Source organism: Suncus etruscus, chromosome 18 (genome assembly GCF_024139225.1).
Source record: "Suncus etruscus isolate mSunEtr1 chromosome 18, mSunEtr1.pri.cur, whole genome shotgun sequence".
In the NCBI taxonomy this organism is placed as follows: Eukaryota; Metazoa; Chordata; class Mammalia; order Eulipotyphla; family Soricidae; genus Suncus; species Suncus etruscus.
In genome coordinates, this window is record NC_064865.1 from 18321190 (window position 1) to 18342036 (window position 20847).

The 20847-nt window shown below is 47.3% G+C and overlaps 2 protein-coding genes across 2 annotated transcripts in view; one reads left to right on the top strand and one right to left on the bottom strand.

Moving 5' to 3' along the window:
• Positions 1-554: 554 nt before the first annotated feature.
• Positions 555-11572, bottom strand: GTF2H5 (general transcription factor IIH subunit 5). The gene is made up of 2 exons (XM_049765456.1): positions 11504-11572; positions 555-905 (listed from the first exon to the last, which is right to left on the bottom strand). The coding sequence occupies exons 1-2, from the start codon at positions 11536-11538 to the stop codon at positions 725-727; spliced, it is 216 nt and encodes a 71-aa protein (XP_049621413.1). The 5' UTR covers positions 11539-11572; the 3' UTR covers positions 555-724.
• A 1649-nt stretch (positions 11573-13221) lies between these two features.
• The window catches only part of SERAC1 (serine active site containing 1), a 36921-nt gene continuing 29295 nt past the window's right edge, over positions 13222-20847 (top strand). The window contains exon 1 of the mRNA XM_049765461.1: positions 13222-13299. The gene's annotated coding sequence lies outside the window, so the exon portion shown is untranslated. The remainder of the gene's footprint in view (positions 13300-20847) is intronic.

Below are 20847 nucleotides of genomic sequence, written 5' to 3' on the forward strand. Positions count from 1 at the left end.
TACCCGTTTTAGTTAGAAAACTTTTCTCTTTGAAAATGCAAACTGCAGAGGGTTCTCTTCTGTGAGATTTCACCAGTGGAACTGACCACTAGGCTGAATTTTTGCAAGGTATAAATTAGTAATTTCTACCTTGACATATTTAAATAATGACAATAATGTTTGTCATTGAAACAAAACAAATTATACCTACAATACAAAAAAAACCCATTGAATAATACCAAGAAAATACATAAATTAGACCTCACATTTAAGAGCACATTCTATTTTCATGGTATTACTGGTACTAAAAAAGTAGAAAAATTAGGGCCAGAGTGATAGCACAGCAGTAGGGCATTTGCTTTGCACACAGTCTACCCAGGACGAACCCAGGTTTGATCCCTTGCATCCCACATAGCCCCCCAAGCCTGTCAGGAGTGATTTCTGAGTACAGAGCCAGGAATAACCCTTGAGCGCCGCAGGGTATGGCTCAATCCCCCCCAAATGTAGAAAAATACTTATATTCATCTTTTAATAAGGGATAATAAAGTCAAAATCACACCAATTGTTAGTTGTTGTTGTTTTGTTTTTTTTTAACACAGGTTGAAAAATAGTACAAGAAAATTGGTTCTAGGACTTTGTTCCTGAACCACAAACTCCACACCCTTCCCTGGGCTCTCCCAAGCTGGCAGACTGGCAGCGAGGGTCCACAGGAGTTGCTCCTGATTGCTCCCGGATAAAACCGCTTTCACTTCTGGGTCAGAGAAAAGGCATTTTGGTCCATCAGTTCACCTACTCGCTCCTGCAGGATATTCACCAGCTCAGCTATTACAAAGACATGAGTGTCATCGATGTCTTGGATGATGAACTTCTTCCCCAGAGCATTGGATTCATCTAAGTAGAGCAGAAACTGCTTCATGGCAGGGTCACTGTGAGGCAAAGGGACAGGAGGAGAAATTGGCTGTTGCTTGACACCAGAGACCAGCCTGAGACTAAAGCACACAAAGAATGCACAATCCTGTCTAAAGCTTGTTCTTTTGCTTTTCTTCAAAATCAGATTTAAACTTTATGCAAGTCTCCCTCTCTAGAGTATATGGTTTACAAGTAGTTTCATTTAGGGCTGTCAGTGTAGACTTAAAAGGCAGATCCAGCTCCAGCCACCAGAGAATGGTGGCTCTGGCCCAGCTTCATGACTGACTCAGGGAGACACCAGCAGCTAAGTTATCACCAGCCACCAGATCTAGACTTAAGGTGCCTTGGTGGGCTGGGGACCAACGAGCCCCTACAGCTCTACTCACCTGTATCTGGCTCCGACCTTCACCAGAGAAACACTTTTCACTCTCAAACTTCACAGAACTGACAGGCCAGTAGCAGTGCTCAAAGTTAGATGGGAAAGTTACATAGAAGCCTAGTTATTTTCAGTTAGTGAAAATAATAATATAGAATGCCCAAGTAGCACCTAACAGCTCTGTAAATCCTCAGCCAATGACCTCAAGAACACCATTATGAGACGGATGTTGTAACAAGCAACATAAAGTGAATGATTTTGTGCCCGCTAAGGGGGCAGGAACAGAGGGAAGGGGGCAGATGAAAGGAACAAACTTTCATCAGACAAGACCCCACAGCTTTCCTCAGTAACTGAAATGCAGGGGCAGGATGTGTCATGGGCTTGTGGGCATGCAGAAGATCCCCAAAGCAGCAAGCACTGAGAGGCCTCCAGAGCAGTGGGGGTGTTTTCAGCCTTGGCAGGGAGGGGTCAGAGCTGTGTCTTACTGGGGAAGGGGGAGGAGGGTGCTGGCCTGAGGAGAGAAAATGGGGAGACAGATAGGAGGCTCATAGGTTTGGAACCCAGACCTTCAGCCTCTACCACCAACGTGCTGCAGCTTTTAAAACCCAAATGCCCCAACTCGGGAGAGTGGCAAGAGCTCATATCAGCACTTCCTGGCTATCATGATGGGTCTCCTTCAAGCTAGCCTGCACCTTGGGCTACTGATTAGCTCACATGCAACACAGCATGTTTTAAAGTGCCAACACTTTTTTTCTTTTTGATTTTGGGATCGTGCCCAGCAATGTTCAGGGGTTACTTCTGGCTCTGTGCTCAGAAATCACTCCTGGCAGGCTTGGGGGATCATATGGGATGTAGGAGATCAAATCTGGGTTGGTAAATGCTCTACCCACTGTGCAGTCACTCTGGCCCCCACACCAGCAATAATTTCTGAGCACAAAGCCAGATGTAACTCCTGAGCACCACTGAATGTGGCCCAAAAAACAAACAAACAAACAAAAAAAAAAAAAAAAAAAAAAAAAGGCCAACCCACCCATGGATGCCACTAACTCCCTCAAGCTCCTGTGTCAGGCATCCCAGAGGTAAATGGCAAGAGCATGCCTGTGTAACAAGCCGCTGGTTTCGAGTTTCTGTGCTCATTAAACTATCCAAGGAAGAACATGTGGCACTGTGGGAGGGTTGGGCAGAGGTTCAAGTGACAAAATGTTTTATTGCTGGTAAATGGTTGCTTCTTTCAACTACCAAATATATGTGGCATTATGCTCAGTCTGCTTAACCCCACATCAGAAGGTGTATTTTTTTTTTTTTTTAGCAGAGAGATGGTTCTGGGGCCAGAACAGCAGGCTTCCAGATGACTGTGTGATACCAATTCTCTCGGCATTACTTCCTGCTCTATGAAACGAGATATGCTAATACCTATTTCACTAGAGGATTAGCTGATCACCAATGGGCTAATTCTGTGTCTCCAACACTTGGTGCCTTGTTTCTTTTTTTTTTTTTTTTTGTGGTTTTTGGGTCACACCCGGCAATGCTCAGGGGTTACTCCTGGCTCCAGGCTCAGAAATTGCTCCTGGCAGGCACAGGGGACCACATGGGACGCCGGGATTTGAACTGATGACCTTCTGCATGAAAGGCAAACGCCTTACCTCCATGCCATCTCTCCGCCCCGGTGCCTTGTTTCAGTACTATTTTTAAAAGGAAGCATGCCCAGGGAGTTGGAAGGCTTGGGGCCATACCTGTGCCCCACCCAGCTGTTGGGGGGGCACAGTACAGGGTTCAAAGTCAGAGTCTATCATTGCTCTCCAACTCCTCAGTCAACTCCTAAGGTCAGCTGAGTTATTTACTAAAGTGATTTTCACTTAACCTATATCAGATAGACAGTATCATGGGCCCAGCCCTGCTTAATTGTTACCTGATTTCCATAAAACTTAGAAATCCCATACACCAAGCAGGCCACCCACTAGGAAAAGCTGTTGTTCGGAAAGCTCTGACTGCAAGCAATTTTGCTGTAACTGGTCAGAAAGTTCTAGTCCACACACTGTTTTTGTACTGAAAATGAAATCCAATTTATCCATAACTCATTCCGATCTACTCTGATTCTCAGCTGGTTAGAGAGACTCTCTAAAACAGGCCAATAACCAGGGAGCTTAGCTGTGAGCACAATTCTGCTAGTGGGTTCACTCATATATGATGAAGCCCCTGCTGCTTGTGAGATCTCAGGATGGCAAATGGAGCCCAGCTATGGAGCAGTGGCAAAAGTGGTGGGTCCAACTTCTTCTTCTTTTTTTGGGTTTTTGGATCACACCTGGCAATGCTCAGGGTTTACTCCTGGTTCTATGCTCAGAAATTTCTCCTGGGCCCGGAGAGATAGCACAGTGGCATTTGCCTTGCAAGCAGCCGATCCAGGCCAAAGGTGGTTGGTTCGAATCCTGGTGTCCCATATGGTTCCCCGTGCCTGCCAAGAGCTATTTCTGAGCAGACAGCCAGGAGTGACCCCTGAGCACCGCTGGGTATGACCCAAAAACCAAAAAAAAAAAAAAAAAATTTCTCCTGGCAGGCTCGGGGGACCATATGGGATGCAGGGATTCGAACCATCGACCTTCTGCATGCAAGGCAAATGCATTACCTTCATGCTATCTCTCCGGTCCCAGGGTCCAACTTCTTGTTTCTCATACACACACAGGGAGTTGGAGCAATAATACAGTGAGAAGAGCACTTTGCATGGGGCCAATCCAAATTTGATGGCCAGTTTGATCCTACATGGTCCCCCGAGTCCACCTGGAGTGATTCCTTAGTGCAGAGCCAGGAGTAACCCCTGAACATCGTAAGGTATGGCCCCAAAATAAAAGCAAACAAAAAACCAAACTCAAACACAGTCGAGCCTTTGAAGGCGAACCTGAGAAGATAAGGTTGGTCAAAATTCAGAAGTCATTTCTCTAGTCTGTGCCATTGGCTGGTGTTGCAGCTCTGCAAATATTCCTTCTTGCAGCACTTGCCAACTGTGCCACCACCCAGAGGGCTGCTCCTGCTCCTGTACTTGGACATACTAAGTGGGACAGATGCTCTCACTTCAGTACTCTTTGGGGTTGGCAGGATTTGGGGGAAATGCGCACTGTGTGGCTGGCAGTGGATTCCAGCAAAGCGGAAGCAATCACCGATCTTATTTGGACTCTTAAGTACACATTTACCAACAAAATCCTTCCGTTTTGGAAAACAGCATGGAGCTTTCTCAGGCAGCTAAAGAACTACCACATGACCCACCTCACTGTGGATCTCAAGCTGAAGAATGGGAAGACAACATATAAAATTAACAATAGCAAATGTAGAGAAGCTACGCACCTCTACAGCTCTATGTCCAATAGTTAATATAGGGAAGTAACTCACCAGTAAATAGGTGGAAAAAATGTGACAGGTTTAGGCATTGCAATACCATTCAACTATTAAAAAAGACACAGAAAAAAACCAAGCCCCACCAGTAGACAATGATAAGAGAATTAAAGTCACCTGGAAGTTAAGAAGTCATGTAGGTGTTGGAGTGATAGCATAGCAGTAGGGTGTTTGCCTTGAATGCGGACGACCCAAGACAGACCTGGGTTCGATCCCAGCATCCTATATGGTCCCCTGAGCCTACCAGGGGAGACTTCTGAGTGTAGAACCAGGGGTAACCCCTAAGCGCTGCCAGGTGTGGCACCCCGAAAAACAAAACAAAACAAAACAAAAAAAACCAAAATAAATAAAAAACAAGATGCATTGGTGCAGGTATAAAATGAGGATAGATTTGTGTAAAATGTCAGGGAGAGGGGCCGGCGAGGTGGCGCTAGAGATAAGCTGTGTGCCTTGCAAGCACTAGCCAAGGAAGGACCGTGGTTTGATCCCCCGGCGTCCCATATGGTCCCCCCAAGCCAGGGGCAATTTCTGAGCGCTTAGCCAGGAGTAACCCCTGAGCATCAAACAGGTGTGGCCCGAAAAACCAAAAAAAAAAAAAAAAAAAAAAAAAAAAAAAAAAAAATTAAAAAAAATAAAATGTCAGGAAGATGCTGGAGACAGCACAGCTAGTAGGGTGCTGGCTTTTCATTCAGTCAACCAGGGTTCAATCCTGGCATCCCAAGTGGACCCATGAACCCCTCCAGAAGTGAACCCTGAGTGCAGTCCTAAACACTACCAAGTGTGGCCCCAAAACATACAAATCAAAACAATGATGACCAAAAAAGAATCCAGTAGAAAAGTCTGGGAAAGTGGTTCAGTAGCAAACCACCTGACAGGCAGGAGCTGAGTATGATCATTGCAGTGTTACATGCCAGGTACAGCCCCCAAGAGCCAGCAATACTAAGGGTTACTCTTGGCTCTGTACTTAGGAATTTACTCCTGGTGTGTCTGGGGGGTTGCCAGAGATCGAACCCAGGTCGGCTGTGTACAAGGCAAACATCTTACACCCACTGTACTACTGCTTCGGCCCCACAACAGATTAAATTTTAAAAAATTATAAATACTATGCATTGGTTTTAGAGTTTGCTATTTGATAAGATTTAGGAGGGAAGACTCTCAGAGCCAAAAACTTCATTTCGCTGTTAATCGGCAGCTTAAAGAAACCGACCCAGGTGCAATTTAAACACTGCCTTTGAGTCTTTGGAAGACAGTGTCAGACTACGCCTCCCCTCTTGGGTAGAGGCCAATGGGGCTTTAGGTGGTAAAGCAAAGGCTGGGTTCAATTGGCACCACGAGGTAAAACAGACTCCTCTTTAACAGGCTTGCAACCTGAGAAGCCTGAGAAGGCTTCTGCATGCCTGGAAAGAACACAAGGAGGAGCAATATCTGGGTGCTGTGTGCTGACGGGCCTGGAACTGAAGAGAATCACCGGGCAGTGGAGTTTTAGGAGACTGACTTGTTTGCTCACAAAATCAAATCCAGTAAATCCTGCACCCAATATAATAGGCTTCCGACCACCTGCAGACACAAGAAACAGAATTATACTGAAACTAATGTAAGACCAAGTAGTCTTCCCTTTGGCATCAAAAAGCCCCAAGACACTTTTGTTTTAGGCCACCCCCTACAGTGCTCAGGGGTTACTTCTGGCTCTGTGCCCAGGGATCATTTCTAAGACACTTACTCTGATTGATACTTTCACAGGTAAAACTTGAAGGAAAATGAAACTACTAAATGGAGCAGACAACACACTAAAAGCTGCTGATGCTCAGACTTGAGCTGAGGAGCTTTTCTGTTTTTCTTCTTTTGGGGGAATCACACCCAGCAGCACTCAGGGGTTCCTCTTGGCTCTACGCTCAGAAATCTCTCCCAGCAGGCTCAGGGGACCATCTGGGATGCTGGAATTTGAACCACCGTCCTTCTGCATGCAAGGCAAACGCCTTACCTCCATGCTATCTCTCCAGCCCTGAGGAACTTTTCTGACTCAGAGACATTGGAGGGGCTGACGGGGGAGTGTGCAAAGGGTGAGAGCCCAGACTCTGCACCTGGCAAGTCCTGCCCGGGAGGGTCCTTAAGCACCTTGGGAGTGATCCCCAAGAACTGAACACATAGTCTCCCTCCTCCCCAGCCTCAAACAATACACCTGAACAAGATCCTTTGCATTCTCAATTGGATTCAATGGATGTGGGATGGGATCTGAGCTATGGTGCCAGGTTAGGCTCATACTGAAGTAAAGAGGCTCTTGAGGCCAGGCACAAGTGAGCAGCCTCGTAGCAGCAGGCAATGAGGCAGAGTTCACCCAACCAAGCAAGAACACGACAACCTCAGTCTCACTCAGTCTGTGCAACCTGCCTCTGAGAGCCATGCAGTTTGCCGAGTCTCTCAGTTAAGCTTGTTAAATGTGGTCCATGTTTATTTCTGGGCCAGTCCAGCAGTATTTAGGGCTTAGTCCTGACAGTACTTGGGGAACTATATGTGGTGCCGGGGATTTGGTCCTGAGTGGTCCGTGTATAAGTCAAGTGCCTTAACTCTTGTATCATTTCTCCCTCTAAGGGTTTATTCTTTTTTAAAATTTTATTTATTTATTTATTTTAGTTTTGGGTTCACACCCGGCGGCACTGAAGGGTCACTCCTGGCTCTGTGCTCAGAAATCGGCTCCTGCAACGCTTGGGAGACCATATGGGATGCCAGGAATCAAATCACCATCAGTCCTGGGTTGGCTGCATGCATAGCAAATGCCCTACCACTGTACTATCTCTCCAGCCCCTAAGGGTTTATTCTTAGCATATATTCATTTAGTTTTGCACGTTAAAAAAAATAGTAAGGATGGGGTCAGCATGACAGTACAGTGGCACTTGCCTTGCATGTACAAGATTTGGGTTTGATCCCAGCACCCCCTTTGGTCCCCTGAGCACTGTTAGAAGTGATCCCTGAGTGCAGAGCCAGAAGTAAGTCCTGAATACTGCTGAGTGGTGGTGTTCCCCTCCTTCACCCTCTCCCCTCCAAAAAATGGGCAAAAAGAGCAAGGTCCAGAAGACCTTACAATGTCCTACATTAAATAATCAGTCCAGTTCTCCAGGGCTTTGCTGTCACTACAAAACTCAGAATAGCCCCTTTCCCTCCCAATCCCTCTTCTACCTCTTCAAAAGGCTCCTATAAAAAACACTTGTGATGCCCATCACTGAACCATCTCCTAGTCCCCTGATTCACTGTTCAGCCCAAGTACAAGTCACTCCTGAGACCCTGAAATGTGGTCAGTGAGAGCAAATGTGTGCTGAATTCAGAAGCTGTGTCAAAATGTGCAGCCTCTCACACATGCAAAGCCAGTACCAGCTGACTGATCTCTACCCAGGATGGTTTGCGAAGCTTCAGTATGTAAAAGACAATATGTTGGCTACCGTGACCTGACACAGTGGCCACTTTTGCAAAAACCTCTCTGCCATTTTCCAGTCCTACGTGCTGTTTGCTACAAAACCCCTGGACCAGCAGGAAACAAGTAATAAATAATTTCTTAGCCCAGGGGAAAGAGAAACTCAGCCTGGAATGAAGTTAGATTTCCCCAGTCCACATTCTTGAGTTAACAAGGTACCTTTTATTGCTTTGTGCAGCATCGGGTTTTTTAAATTTTTTTTTTTTTTTTTTTTTTTGGATCACACCCGGCAGTGCTCAGGGGTTATTCCTGGCTCCAGGCTCAGAAATTGCTCCTGGCAGGCACGGAGGACCATATGGGACGCTGGGATTTGAACCGATGACCTCCTGCACGAAAGGCAAACGCCTTACCTCCATGCTATCTCTCCAGCCCCGCAGCATCGGGTTTTTACAAAAAAAACTTTGCCCCACCATACATCTGTTAAGAGTTTAGGAATGTGGCCAAACAAACTCTACCCAGGATCTAGCATGACTGCCCCCTGCCCACTTTCCATATTTAGGGAATGATGTTATGTTCCTGTTCCAACCTACCTGTCCTGTGTTTATACCTTATTTGGAATAATGAGATAAGTCTGTGCACTGAAAAGAGTGATTGACGCTGCCTTTTGCCTGCCCCCTGTACCTTCTCTATTTAAGAAGGTGCTGGGGGCCGGGCGGTGGCGCTGGAGGTAAGGTACCTGCCTTGCCTGCGCTAGCCTAGGATGGACCGCGGTTCGATCCCCCGGCGTCCCATATGGTCCCCCAAGAAGCCAGGAGCAACTTCTGAGCGCATAGCCAGGAGTAACCCCTGAGCGTCACAGGGTGTGGCCCAAAAACCAAAAAAAAAAAAAAGAAGGTGCTGAACCACATTAAAGGCCTTTGAATGGAATTCTATCTTGGGCCTTATTATTATTAACCTCTCTTAGATTTTTTCAAGGTGTGGCTGTGTGATCTGAGCTTTGCAAAATAAAGGTGCGGTTGTTCGTGAGCCTCTCCACTCCCCCTGGCCGGGCCCCTTTGGGGGGCTTACAGGACACCCGCAACAATATACATTTTTAGATTGCACTAACAAAATTACAAGTCTTCCAACTCTGAGGGCTTAAATGATGTTGTAATTCTGGACATACATGTTAGCAAAAAAAATAAAAAATAAAAAAAAATTCTTTCTCTGCTTTATTTTTATTTATTTGGTCTTTTTGAGGGGTTTTCTGGGTCACACCTGGCAATGCTCAGGAGTTACTCCTAGCTCTGTGCTCAAAATCACTCGTGGCAGACTCTGGAGACCATATGGGATGCCAGGAATCAAACCCAGGTCAGCTGCATACAAGGCAAATGTCCTACCTGCTATGCTATTGCTCCAGCCCCCATCCTTTATTATTATTATTAATATTTTGGTTTTTGAGCCACACCCAGCAGCACTCAGGGGTTACTCCTGGCTCTATGCTAAAGAATCGCTTCTGGTGGGCTCAGGGGTTGATATGGGATGCTGGGATTTGAACCACCAACCTCCTGCATGTAAGGGAAATGCCTTACCTTCATGCTATCTTTCCGGCCCACCCATACTTTATTTTATTTGGTTTTTGGGTCACACCCGGCAGCGCTCAGGGATTACTCCTGGCTCTATGCTCAGAAATCACCCCCAGCAGGCTCAGGGGACCATATGGGATGCCAAGATTTGAACCACTGACCTTCTGCATGCAAGGTCATGCTTACCTCCATGCTGTCTCTCCGGCCCCCATGCTTTATTTTTAATGTGAATTCTAGAAAACAGAATGTTCTGGGTTTTGCCTACAAAATGTGGACTTAGTCTTAGAAACAAGTTGTTTTTCTGCCTTAAGACCAATTTCTGGGGCTGCAAAGATAGTACAGCAAGTAAGGCACCTGCCTTGCATCTTGTGGACCTAGTTTGATTCTTAGCACCCCATATGGTTTCCTGAGAGCTCCAGGATTATTGCTGAGTGAAGAGTCAGGAGTAAGCTCTGAGCCACTGAGTATGTCACCTGCCCAAAAGAAATCTTAGTCTACCTGACCCAACACCATGACAAACTGGTCTTTTTTCTTTTTTTTTCTTCAGGGAAGGGGGCCACAACTGACTATATTCTGGGCTTATTTCTGGCTCTGCACTCAGGAAATCACTCCTAGTAATGCTCAGGGAACCACAGTATGCATTGAATCCACAACCAATGCAAGCACTTAAGCACTTTACCTGCTATACTGTCTCTCCTGGCCCATACTTTTCTGCTGATTTTCCTGGTTTTTTGTTTGCTTGTTTGGTTGGTTTTTTGGGCCACACCAGGTGATGCTCAGGGGTTACTCCTGGCTATGCGCTCAGAAATCACTCCTGGCTTGGGGGACCATATGGGATCCAGGGGGAATCAAACAGCGGTCCGTCGTAGGCTAGCGCGGTCAAGGCAGATACCTTACCGCTTGCGCCACTGCTCCGGCCCCAATTGTTGTTTTGAGAATCTAAGCACTGTTCCTTTAAAGCAGGGGTTCTCAAACTTTTTTTTTTTTTTTTTTTTTTGTGGTTTTTGGGTCACACCCGGCAGTGCTCAGGGGTTATTCCTGGTTCCAGGCTCAGAAATTGCTCCTGGCAGGCACGGGGGACCATATGGGGTGCCGGGATTCGAACCGATGACCTCCTGCATGAAAGGCAAACGCCCCACCTCCATGCTATCTCTCCGGCCCCATATCTTTCTCAAACTTTTTAAACAGGGGCCAGTTCACTGTCCTTCAGACTGTTGGAGGGCCAGATTATAGTAAAAGCAAAAATTATGAACAAATTTCTATGCACACTGCATATATCTTATTTAGAAGTAAAGAAACAAAATGGGAGTAAATACAATATGTGGCTCGCGGGTCGTAGTTTGAAGACTCCTGCTTAAAGTGTACTAGTCTGGAGCCAGAGTGGTAGCACAGAGGTATGGTGTTTGCCTTGCATGTGGACAACCAGTCGCTGGGAGGACCCAGATTCGATTGCTGGCATCCCATATGGTCCCCCAAGCCTGCCAGGAGCGATTTCTGAGCAAAGAGCCAGGAGTAACTCCTGAGGGCCACCGGGTGTGCCCTCCCCCAAAGTGGATTAATCTAACACACACACTGTTTCTTTTTCTTTTTGTGCCACACCATATGCCACTCAGGGGTTACTCCTGACTATGCTCTCAGAAATCGCTCCTTTCTGTTACTGGAAATACTTCAATCATGTCAGTTCAACGGGGTCATATTTCAATATTGCACTTTGAAACAAAATCTGTTCTATTTGTTATAAAAATAGAAAAAGGAAGTTCAGAAAGAGGAAAGACCTGATTGATTCAGAATTTAAATCATAAAAGAAAAGGTGGGGTTCAGAGAGGTACAGAAGAAAATCACGATTCAGGAAAATTACAAACTCATTAAGAAAAAACTACTGACCATTCTATAAGAACTCCTTTCAAGACGTTGACCATCTTTCCCCGCCAGAAGGTGCAGATGACCTCAAAAACGCTAGGAAAACGAAAGGTGACATGAAATTCAAAAGTGTCAGTTTTTAAATAGTTGGGAAGTATACCTCCGAAAAGAGGCAAAATACTAGATGTTGAGAACAAACAACCAATTGCAAGCATTAGCATTAACATTACGGAAAAACATAGTCTGACCATTCATCAAGCCTATAAGGGGCCTGATGCCTGAAACCTGCTAGTTCTACTGGCTGCCTATTGCTAAAAATAACTATAAATAACCAAAATAAAAGGCAGATTCCAAACTCGTACCCAGATTTCTATACCCCCAGGAACAGGACAATAGATAAAATTCTGAATGGCACAGATTGGTTGCTCAGAGACGATCCCGGAGAGGTGACTTCGATCCGCTCATGTTTTGTTTTGGAGCTACACTCAGCGGTGCCGGGACTTACTCCCCGGCTCTGTCACTCCTGGGGGGTCTCGGGGAACCCTAAGAGGAGTCGGGCCACGCAGGCCAAGTCGGCCGCGTTCAGGGCAAGTGCCTGTCCGGCCCCTCAATCACTTTTTTCTTTTTTTGTTTTGGGGTCACACCCGGCAGCGCTCAGGGGTTCCTCCTGGCAGGCTCTGGGGACCATAGGGGACGCCGGGATGCGAACCAGCGGCCCTCTGCATGCAAGGCAAACGCCCTACCTGCACGCTACCTCTCCGGCCCCGAGTCACTTTTTAAGATGAGGAGACTGAGAGGCCGCAGCATCTTCCCACCTCAGGCCCCGAGGGAAGCCAAGGTCCGAGCCGGGTCGATTTACCCCAGCCCCACAAACCGGCTGCTTTGGGGCCAGAGCTTCCCTCCCGCTCAGACGCCGCCTCGCCCAGCTTGACTTACACCTGCCCACCGACGAGCAAAGGAAGACAGCTGGGTGCAGGACAGGCACACAGGCCTCCTGAGGGAGGGCCCTGAGGGGACAGGGGACGCTGCTCTGCACCCCACCCGGAGGACAAGTGCGGCTTTCTTTGGCCCTCCCCTCTCTTCTCCAGACCTCCTCCGGCTCCCGCTCCCGGCTCGACCCTGCGGCTCAGAAAAGGGAAACCACGCACCTGCGCCCACAGAGCACCGCAGTGTCTCGGCGTCGCAGACGGAGCGCGTCGCGCGGATTACGTCACGACGTAAACGGCGCCGGGTGGGCGGGACTCGCTGGCTGGAGGCGAGGAGAGGGACGGAGTATAGTGTCCGGGCGGAGTCTGGTGGGCGGGGCCTCTGGCTGGAGGCGGAAGAGGGGCGTGGCATATTGACCGGGCGGAATGAAGTGGGCGGGGCCTCTGACCAGAGGCGGGGAGAGGGGCGTGGCATGTTAGATAGGTGGAGTCTGGTGGGCAGGGCCCGTTGCCTGGAGCAGGGAGGAAAGGGCGGGCCTATGGGGCGGGCGGAGAAGTCTGGTGGGCGGGGCCTCTGGCTATTGGCCGGGCAGTGTCTGGTAGGCTGGATCCTCTGGCTGGAGGAGGGGAAGAGGGCGTGGTTATTGGCCGGGCAAAGTTTTGTGGGCGGGGTCCTGATTGGAGGCGGGAAGAAGGGCGTGTCCCATTGGGCGGGCGGGGCTAGGTGGGCGGGGCATACCGGCAGGGGGCGCCTGGTGGGCGGGGTGGTCACGTGCTGCCCCGCGCTGGGCGGAGCGAGCGGCGCGCGCTCGAGCTCCCCAGCCCCAGAGTGGCTCCCGGGGAGGGGACCCGCCAGCCACCCGCGGCGTCCGGGGCCCGCGAGCTGCCCGGCAGGTAGGACCCGGAGCCGCGTCTCGTGCGGACGCGGCGGGGCGGGGAGCAGAGGCGGGGCGCGTCCAGGGCGTCCTCACGATGACCCCTGACCCGTCATCGGGCTGGAGGCCCGGGCCTGGCCGTGGCCTTGCACCGGCCGCTGCATTGGTCCCAGGGCGCTCCCAGGGGACCCTCCGCGGCCTCGAGGCTTTGCCGGGCCGGTCTGGACCCCAGCCTGCTACCCGCCTCTGATTTCTAGCCGGAAAGCCAAAGCATCAGGGGCTCCAGCTAGTGCTCGGATTCAGTTGTTGCATCTGCAGCTTCTCCAGATTTTGCATTTCCACCGATGTCTCATTTTCGAGCCCTGAAGCTTTCCTCCTCCCCGCCTTGGGCGCCCGCCCCCAGTGTAAAAAACCTTCCTTCGCTTCCCACGGGCCTGAGCCTGCTTGTTAATACGATCATGCCTGGGGAATATTCACCCGAATTTTCATCTGAGGTCCAGGGGCCCCTCCAAGCGGAAATAGATCCCTAGGGCTCTGGACCCTGCTGATGAAGTTCAGGACCACCCCTGGGTGCTTGCTGGTCGTCCCCCTGGTGGCAAGGATCCAACTAGAGCCTACAGGGCCTGTGCTTCATTCAGTCCTTGGTTGGAGCTAGTTCTCTTCTGGAGGGACACTGGGGTTTGGATCACACCAGCCTCTGCTTTGGGGGCCTCGCTGTTGGTGCTCAGTGCATCCCGTGTGCTTATCCTGCCAGGGATGGAACCTAGGCGGGCTCCAGGAACTTTAACCCCAGGACTTTCTCTCCAGTTCTCATGTTAGATCCTTTCCAATCCTTTTTTTTGTTGGTTCAGGTTTTTTGAGGGGGTCCACACTGCTGTGATCAGGTCTTACTCCTGGCTCTTCATTCAGGTTCACGTGGTGGGTATTAGAGGGACCATGTGTGATACTGCGGATCCTGCTAGACTATTACTGCTCTGGCCCTGTCCATTTCAAAACTCACCTTTTGGAGCTGGAATAAAACGAGCTTAGTATAAAGTTGTAATAAGGATGGGGCCGGAGTAGTGGCGCAAGCTGTAGGGTATCTGCCTTGCATGTGCTAACCTAGGAAGGACCATCCCCCGATGTCCCATATGGTCCCCCAAACCAGGAGCGATTTCTGAGCAAAACAAGTTGTAATAAGGTCATACTTGCTGGTATTGCTTCAGTGATCGAAGAAGAGTGTGAAATGGAAGAACCTAGAAGTACCACCATGTACAGGAGGAAGCTTAGTATTGCCTGAAAAGAGTATTCCAAAGCAGAAAGAAGGCATAGACTACTGATAGTGATGCTAAGAAAAATAGGTGGGGGCCCGGAGAGATAGAACAGCGGCGTTTGCCTTGCAAGCAGCCGATCCAGGACCAAAGGTGGTTGGTTCGAATCCCGGTGTCCCATAGGGTCCCCCGTGCCTGCCAGGAGCTATTTCTGAGCAGACAGCCAGGAGTAACCCCTGAGCAACGCCGGGTGTGCCCCAAAAACCAAAAAGAAAAAGAAAAGAAAAATAGGTGGTATCCACTTGGAATAAAGACAGACATTCTCACTGTACTTCCAATGGTCTCTTCCAGAGTAATTAAAGCACTAAATGTGGGGGGCCAGAGAGATAGCATGGAGGTAGGGTGTTTGCCTTGCATGCAGAAGGACGGTGGTTCACATCCCGGCATCCCATATGGTCCCCAGAGCCTGCCAGTAGCGATTTCTGAGTGTAGAGCCAGGAGTAACCCCTGAGCGCTGCTGTGTGTGATCCAAAAACCAAAAAAAGGCTCTAAATGTGAAGGACACATCTGTGAAATATTTAGAAATACATATTGGAGGTTATGTTGATTCTAGAAAAGGCATTGGGTCTTTTTGTTTTGTTTTGTTTTGTTTTGGAGGGCTCCCCTGGTGATGCTCAGGGGGCTTACCAGGGCTCTGTGCCACATATTCACTCCTGGCAGTGCTCAGGGGACCAGAAGGGGTGTGGGAATCAAAACCTAGTTAGCTGCATGCATGGTCTATAGCTTGGCTTCTTTGAATTCATATGATTCTGCTTAAATATAAATAAAAAGTTGACATTCCAGGTCAGAGGGGCAGTCAGGGCCACGAACCGAGCCTTGTGGGGCCATGGGTGGAGCCACTTTCAAACCTTCCCTGAGCACCTGAGACCCTGACAGAAAAAGGCCAAGAAGACCCTGGGGGGGGGGGCTTGTGGGGAGACATAAGAGACCATTGCCAGACAGGATGCAGTCTGGGAGATCTGGAGTTTGGACACCAACAATAAAGGTGCTGAGCAGGTCCTCAAAAAAAAAAAAAAAGTTAACATTACAGTCACCTGTCAGCGTACTATATGTTAGTGACCTTCCTGTTATGTGCTATCTTCACTATAGTCTTTCCAGACTGTTTGGGGCAGACCCATCAGGATCCTGGCTATTCCTGCCTCTTTGCTAACCAGTGCATCTGGCAGTGCTCAGGGGACTGGGAATTGGGACCAGGGTCCTGGGCCTTACTTCCTGTGTGCTCTCTGACCCAGAAGTTTTGTCTCCAGAAAGGATTTCTCACAAAAGGTGCCATAAAGAAAGCTTGTGCTATGCTTCCTGTAGGACCTGGCATAGTGCTCCCTGTAGGAGCTGGTGACTTCCTCCCCAAGGATGCTGTTACCATACTCCCTGTAGCTGCTTTGCTATGCTCTCCGGGGCGCTGAGAGTGACTTGTGCAAGACACTGGGAAAGTAGGTGGAGAAACAGGCTAGGTGGGTTGGCAGGCAGAAACCGGAGCCTTGTTGTTGCCTGTGCCTGGGGGAGGGAAAACCAGTCACTACTGCCCCTGGGACTTGAACAGGAAATAGATGGTTTACTCTGAGCATCAGGGAAACCTGTATGGTGTGAAGGAAAATAGGGGAGAAACAGAGCAGTGGTATTTGGGCAGTAGTACCATTTGAGAAGCCTGTTGGAAGCCCAGTGGAAGGCACTAATGGCCAGTGGACAGAGTCAGACGGACTGTGGCAGAGATCTAATACTTGGGGTCACTGACATCAACTTTTTTTTTTTTTTTTTTGGTTTTTGGGCCACACCCATTTGACGCTCAGGGGTTACTCCTGGCTATGCGCTCAGAAGTCGCTCCTGGCTTGGGGGACCATATGGGACGCCTGGGGATCAAACCGCGGTCCTTCCTAGGCTAGCGCACGCAAGGCAGGCACCTTACCTCTAGCGCCACCGCCCGGCCCCAGGGGTTACTCCTGGCTGTCTGCTCAGAAATAGCTCCTGGCAGGCACAGGGGACCATATGGGACACCGAGATTCAAACCAACCACCTTAGGTCCTGGATCGGCTGCTTGCAAGGCAAATGCCGCTGTGCTATCTCTCCGGGCCCTGATATCAACTTTAAACCTTTTATTTTGTTTTATTTTTTTGTTTTTTTTTTATAATTATCTTTATTTAAACACCATGATTACAAATATGATTATAGTTGTATGATTACAGTCATGTAAAGAACACTCCCCTTCACCAGTGCAACATTACCACCACCAATTTCCCAGATCTCCCTCCTCCCCACCCCCTCACACCTGTACTCAAGACAAGCTTTCTACTTCCCTTATTCATTCACATTGTTATGATAGTTTTCAGTGTAGTCATCTCTCCAACCGCACTCATCACTCTATGTGATGAGCTTCATGTCATGAGCTGCACCTACCAGACCTCATCTCTCTTGTCTCTGAGATACTGTTAAAAATGCCTTTCAGTTTTCTTAAAACCCATAGATGAGTGAAATCATTTTGCGTCTTTCTCTCTCCCTCTGACTTCACTCAGCATAATAGATTCCATGTACATCCATGTATAGGAAAATTTCATGACTTCATCTCTCCTGACGGCTGCATAGTATTCCATTGTGTATATGTACCACAGTTTCTTTAGGCACTCATCTGTTGAAGGGCATCTTGGTTGTTTCCACAGTCTGGCTATTGTAAATAGTGCTGCAATGATTATAGGTGTAAGGAAGGGATTTTTGTATTGTATTTTTGTGTTCCTCGGGTATTCCTAAGAGTGGTATAGCTGGATCGTATGGAAGCTCAATTTCCAGTTTGTGAAGGAATCTCCATATCGCTTTCCATAAAGGTTGTAATAGACGGCATTCCCACCAGCAGTAAAAAAGAGTTCCTTTCTCTCCACATCCCCACCAGCACTGCTTGTTTTCCTTTTTTGTGATGTGTACTAATCTCAGTGGCGTGAGGTGGTACCTCATAGTAGTTTTGATTTGCATCTCCCTGAGGATTAGTGATGTTGAGCATCCTTTTTTTTGGTTTTTGGGCCACACCCGGCAGTGCTCAGGGGTTACTCTTGGCTGTCTGCTCAGAAATAGCTCCTGGCAGGCACGGGGGACCATATGGGACACCGGGATTCGAACCAACCACCTTTGGTCCTGGATCGGCTGCTTGCAAGGCAAACACCGCTGTGCTATATCTCCGGGCCCATGTTGAGCATCTTTTTATGTGCCTTTTGGCCATTTGCCTTTCTTCTTTTTCAAAGTGTCTGTTCATTTCTTCTCCCCATTTTTTGATGGGGTTAGTTGTTTTTTTCTTGTATAGTTCTGTCAGTACCTTGTAAATTTTGGATATTAGTCCTTTATCTGATGAGTATTGGGTGAATAATTTCTCCCACTCAGTGGGTGGCCTTTGTATTCTGGGCACTATCTCCTTTGAGATGCAGAAGCTTCTCAGCTTAATATAGTCCCATCTGTTTATCTCTGCTTCCACTTGTTTGGAGAGTGCTGTCTCCTCCTTAAAGATGCCTTTAGTCTCAATGTCCTGGAGTGTTTCACCTACATGTTGTTCTATATACCTTATAGTTTCAGATCTGATATCAAGGTCTTTAATCCATTTGGATTTTACCTTTGTACATGGTATTAGCTGGGGGTCTGAGTTTGCTTTTTTGCAAGTGGCTAATCAGTTGTGCCAACACCACTTGTTGAATAGGCTTTCCTTGCTCCATTTAGGATTTCTTGCTCCTTTATCAAAAACTAGGTGGTTATATGTCTGAGGAATCTTCTCTGAGTACTCAAGCCTATTCCACTGATCTGAGGGTCTGTCTTTATTCCAATACCATACTGTTTTGATAACTATTGCTTTGTAATACAGCTTAAAATTGGGGAAAGTAATGCCTCCCATATTCCTTTTCCCAAGGAGTGCTTTAGCTATTCGAGGTTGTTTATTGTTCCAAATGAATTTTAGAAGTGTTTGATCCACTTCTTTGAAGAATGTCATGGGTATCTTTAGAGGAATCGTGTTAAATCGGTACGATGCTTTTGGAAGTATTGCCTTTTTTTTTTTTTTTTTTTTTTTTTTTGGTTTTTGGGCCACACCCGGCATTACTCAGGGGTTACTCTTGGCTATCCACTCAGAAATAGCTCCTGGTAGGCACGGGGGACCATATGGGACACCGGGATTCGAACCAACCACCTTAGGTCCTGGATTGGCTGCTTGCAAGGCAAACGCCGCTGTGCTGTCTCTCTGGGCCCGGAAGTATTGCCATTTTAATGATGTTGATCCTGCCAATCCATGAGCAGGATATGTTTTTCCATTTCTTCGTGTCCTCTCTTATTTATTGGAGCAGTGTTTTATAGTTTTCTTTGTATAGATCCTTCACATCTTTAGTCAGGTTGACTCCAAGATATTTGAGTTTGTGTGGCACTAATGTGAATGGGATTATTCTCTCTCTTTTTTTTTTTTTTTTTTTTTTTTTTGGTTTTTGGGTCACACCCGGCGTTGCTCAGGGTTACTCCTGGCTGTCTGCTCAGAAATAGCTCCTGGCAGGCACGGGGGACCATATGGGACACCGGGATTCGAACCAACCACCTTAGGTCCTGGATCGGCTGCTTGCAAGGCAAACACCGCTGTGCCATCTCTCCAGGCCCGGGATTATTCTCTTAATGTCCATTTCTTCCCTATCATTATTAGTGTATAAAAAGGCCATTGACTTTTGTGTGTTAATTTTGTAGCCTGCCACTTTGCTGTATGAATCTATTATTTGTTGGGTAGAGTCTTTAGGGTTTTCTTTTTTTTTTTTTTTTCATCAGATTTCTTTAATTATTTCATCAGTTAAAAATGTTATGTAGCTACTCCTCCTAACTTCAAGCAAACTTGAGAAAGTACTTTGTTAGACCCATTGATACACTAAGCAAAATTTAATTTCTGCTAAGCGTGAAAAAGGAATAAGTACTTCACAGGTTACTCCATCTTTTCAGATTCTTTATTTTTTTTTATTTTTTTTTTATCACTCTCGCCCCTGACTTCTTTTTTTTTTTTTTTTTTTTTTTTGGGCCACACTCGTTTGACGCTCAGGGGTTACTCCTGGCTATGTGCTCAGAAATCGCCCCTTGCTTGGGGGGGGGGACCATATGGGACGCCGGGGGATCAAACTGAGGTCCTTCCTTGGCTAGCACTTGCAAGGCAGACACCTTACCTCCAGCGCCACCTACCCGGCCCCTGGCCCCTGACTTCTATTTTTTTTTTTTATTTAAACACCTTGATTACATAGTCTTTAGGGTTTTCTAGGTAGAGTATCATGTCATCTGCAAACAGTGAGAGCTTGACTTCTTCCTTTTCTATCTGGATTCCCTTGATATCTTTTTCTTGCCTAATCGCTATAGCAAGTACTTCCAGTACTATGTTGAATAGGAGTGGTGAGAGAGGACAGCCTTGTCTTGTATCAGAATTTAGAGGGAAGGCTTTTAGTTTTTCTCCATAGAGAATAATATTTGCCACTGGCTTGTGGTAGATGGCCTTAACTATATTGAGGAAAGTTCCTTTTATTATTATCTTGCTGAGAGTTTTCATCAAGAATGGGTGTTGAACCTTATCAAATACTTTTTCTGCGTCTATTGATATGACCATGTGATTTCTATTTTTCTTGTTGTTTATGTTGCTTTTTCTGCGTCTATTGATATGACCATGTGATTTTTATTTTTCTTGTTGTTTATGTTGTGTATTATGTTGATAGATTTACAGATGTTAAACCATCCTTGCATTCCTGGGATGAAACTTACTTAATCAAAGTGAATGATCTTCTTGATGAGGCAGTGGATCCTGTTCACCGGGATTTTGTTGAGGATCTTTGCATCTGTGTTCATCAGGGATATTGGTCTGTAATTTTCTTTTTTGGCAGCATCTCTATCTGGTTTTGGTATTAAGGTGATGTTAGCTTTAAAAAAGCTATTTGGAAGTGTTCCTGTTTTTTCGATTTCATAAAAGAGCCTGGCCAGGATTGGTAGTAGTTCCTCTTGAAAGGTTTGGAAGAATTCATTCATGGATCCATCAGGGCCTGGGCTTTTGTTTTTGGGCAAATTTTTGATTACGGTTTTAATTTCCTCAATAGTGATGGGTGTGTTTAAATATGCTACATCTTCACATCTTCTTTATTCAACTGTGGAAGGTTATATGAGTTCAAAAATTTATCCATTTTTGTTGTGGCCCAACAACCATTAAAAAAAAAAGTGGGGGCCGGAGAGATAGCATGGAGGTAGGGCATTTGCCTTGCATGCAGAAGGATGGTGGTTCAAATCCC

Coding starts and splice junctions, on each gene's coding strand:
- GTF2H5 (XM_049765456.1), bottom strand. CDS start 11,538: ATGGTCAACGTCTTGAAAGGAGTTCTTATAGAATG. Junction 906..11,503: donor AAAGGAGTTCTTATAGAATG/GTCAGTAGTTTT, acceptor TTTGCCTCACAG/TGACCCTGCCATGAAGCAGT.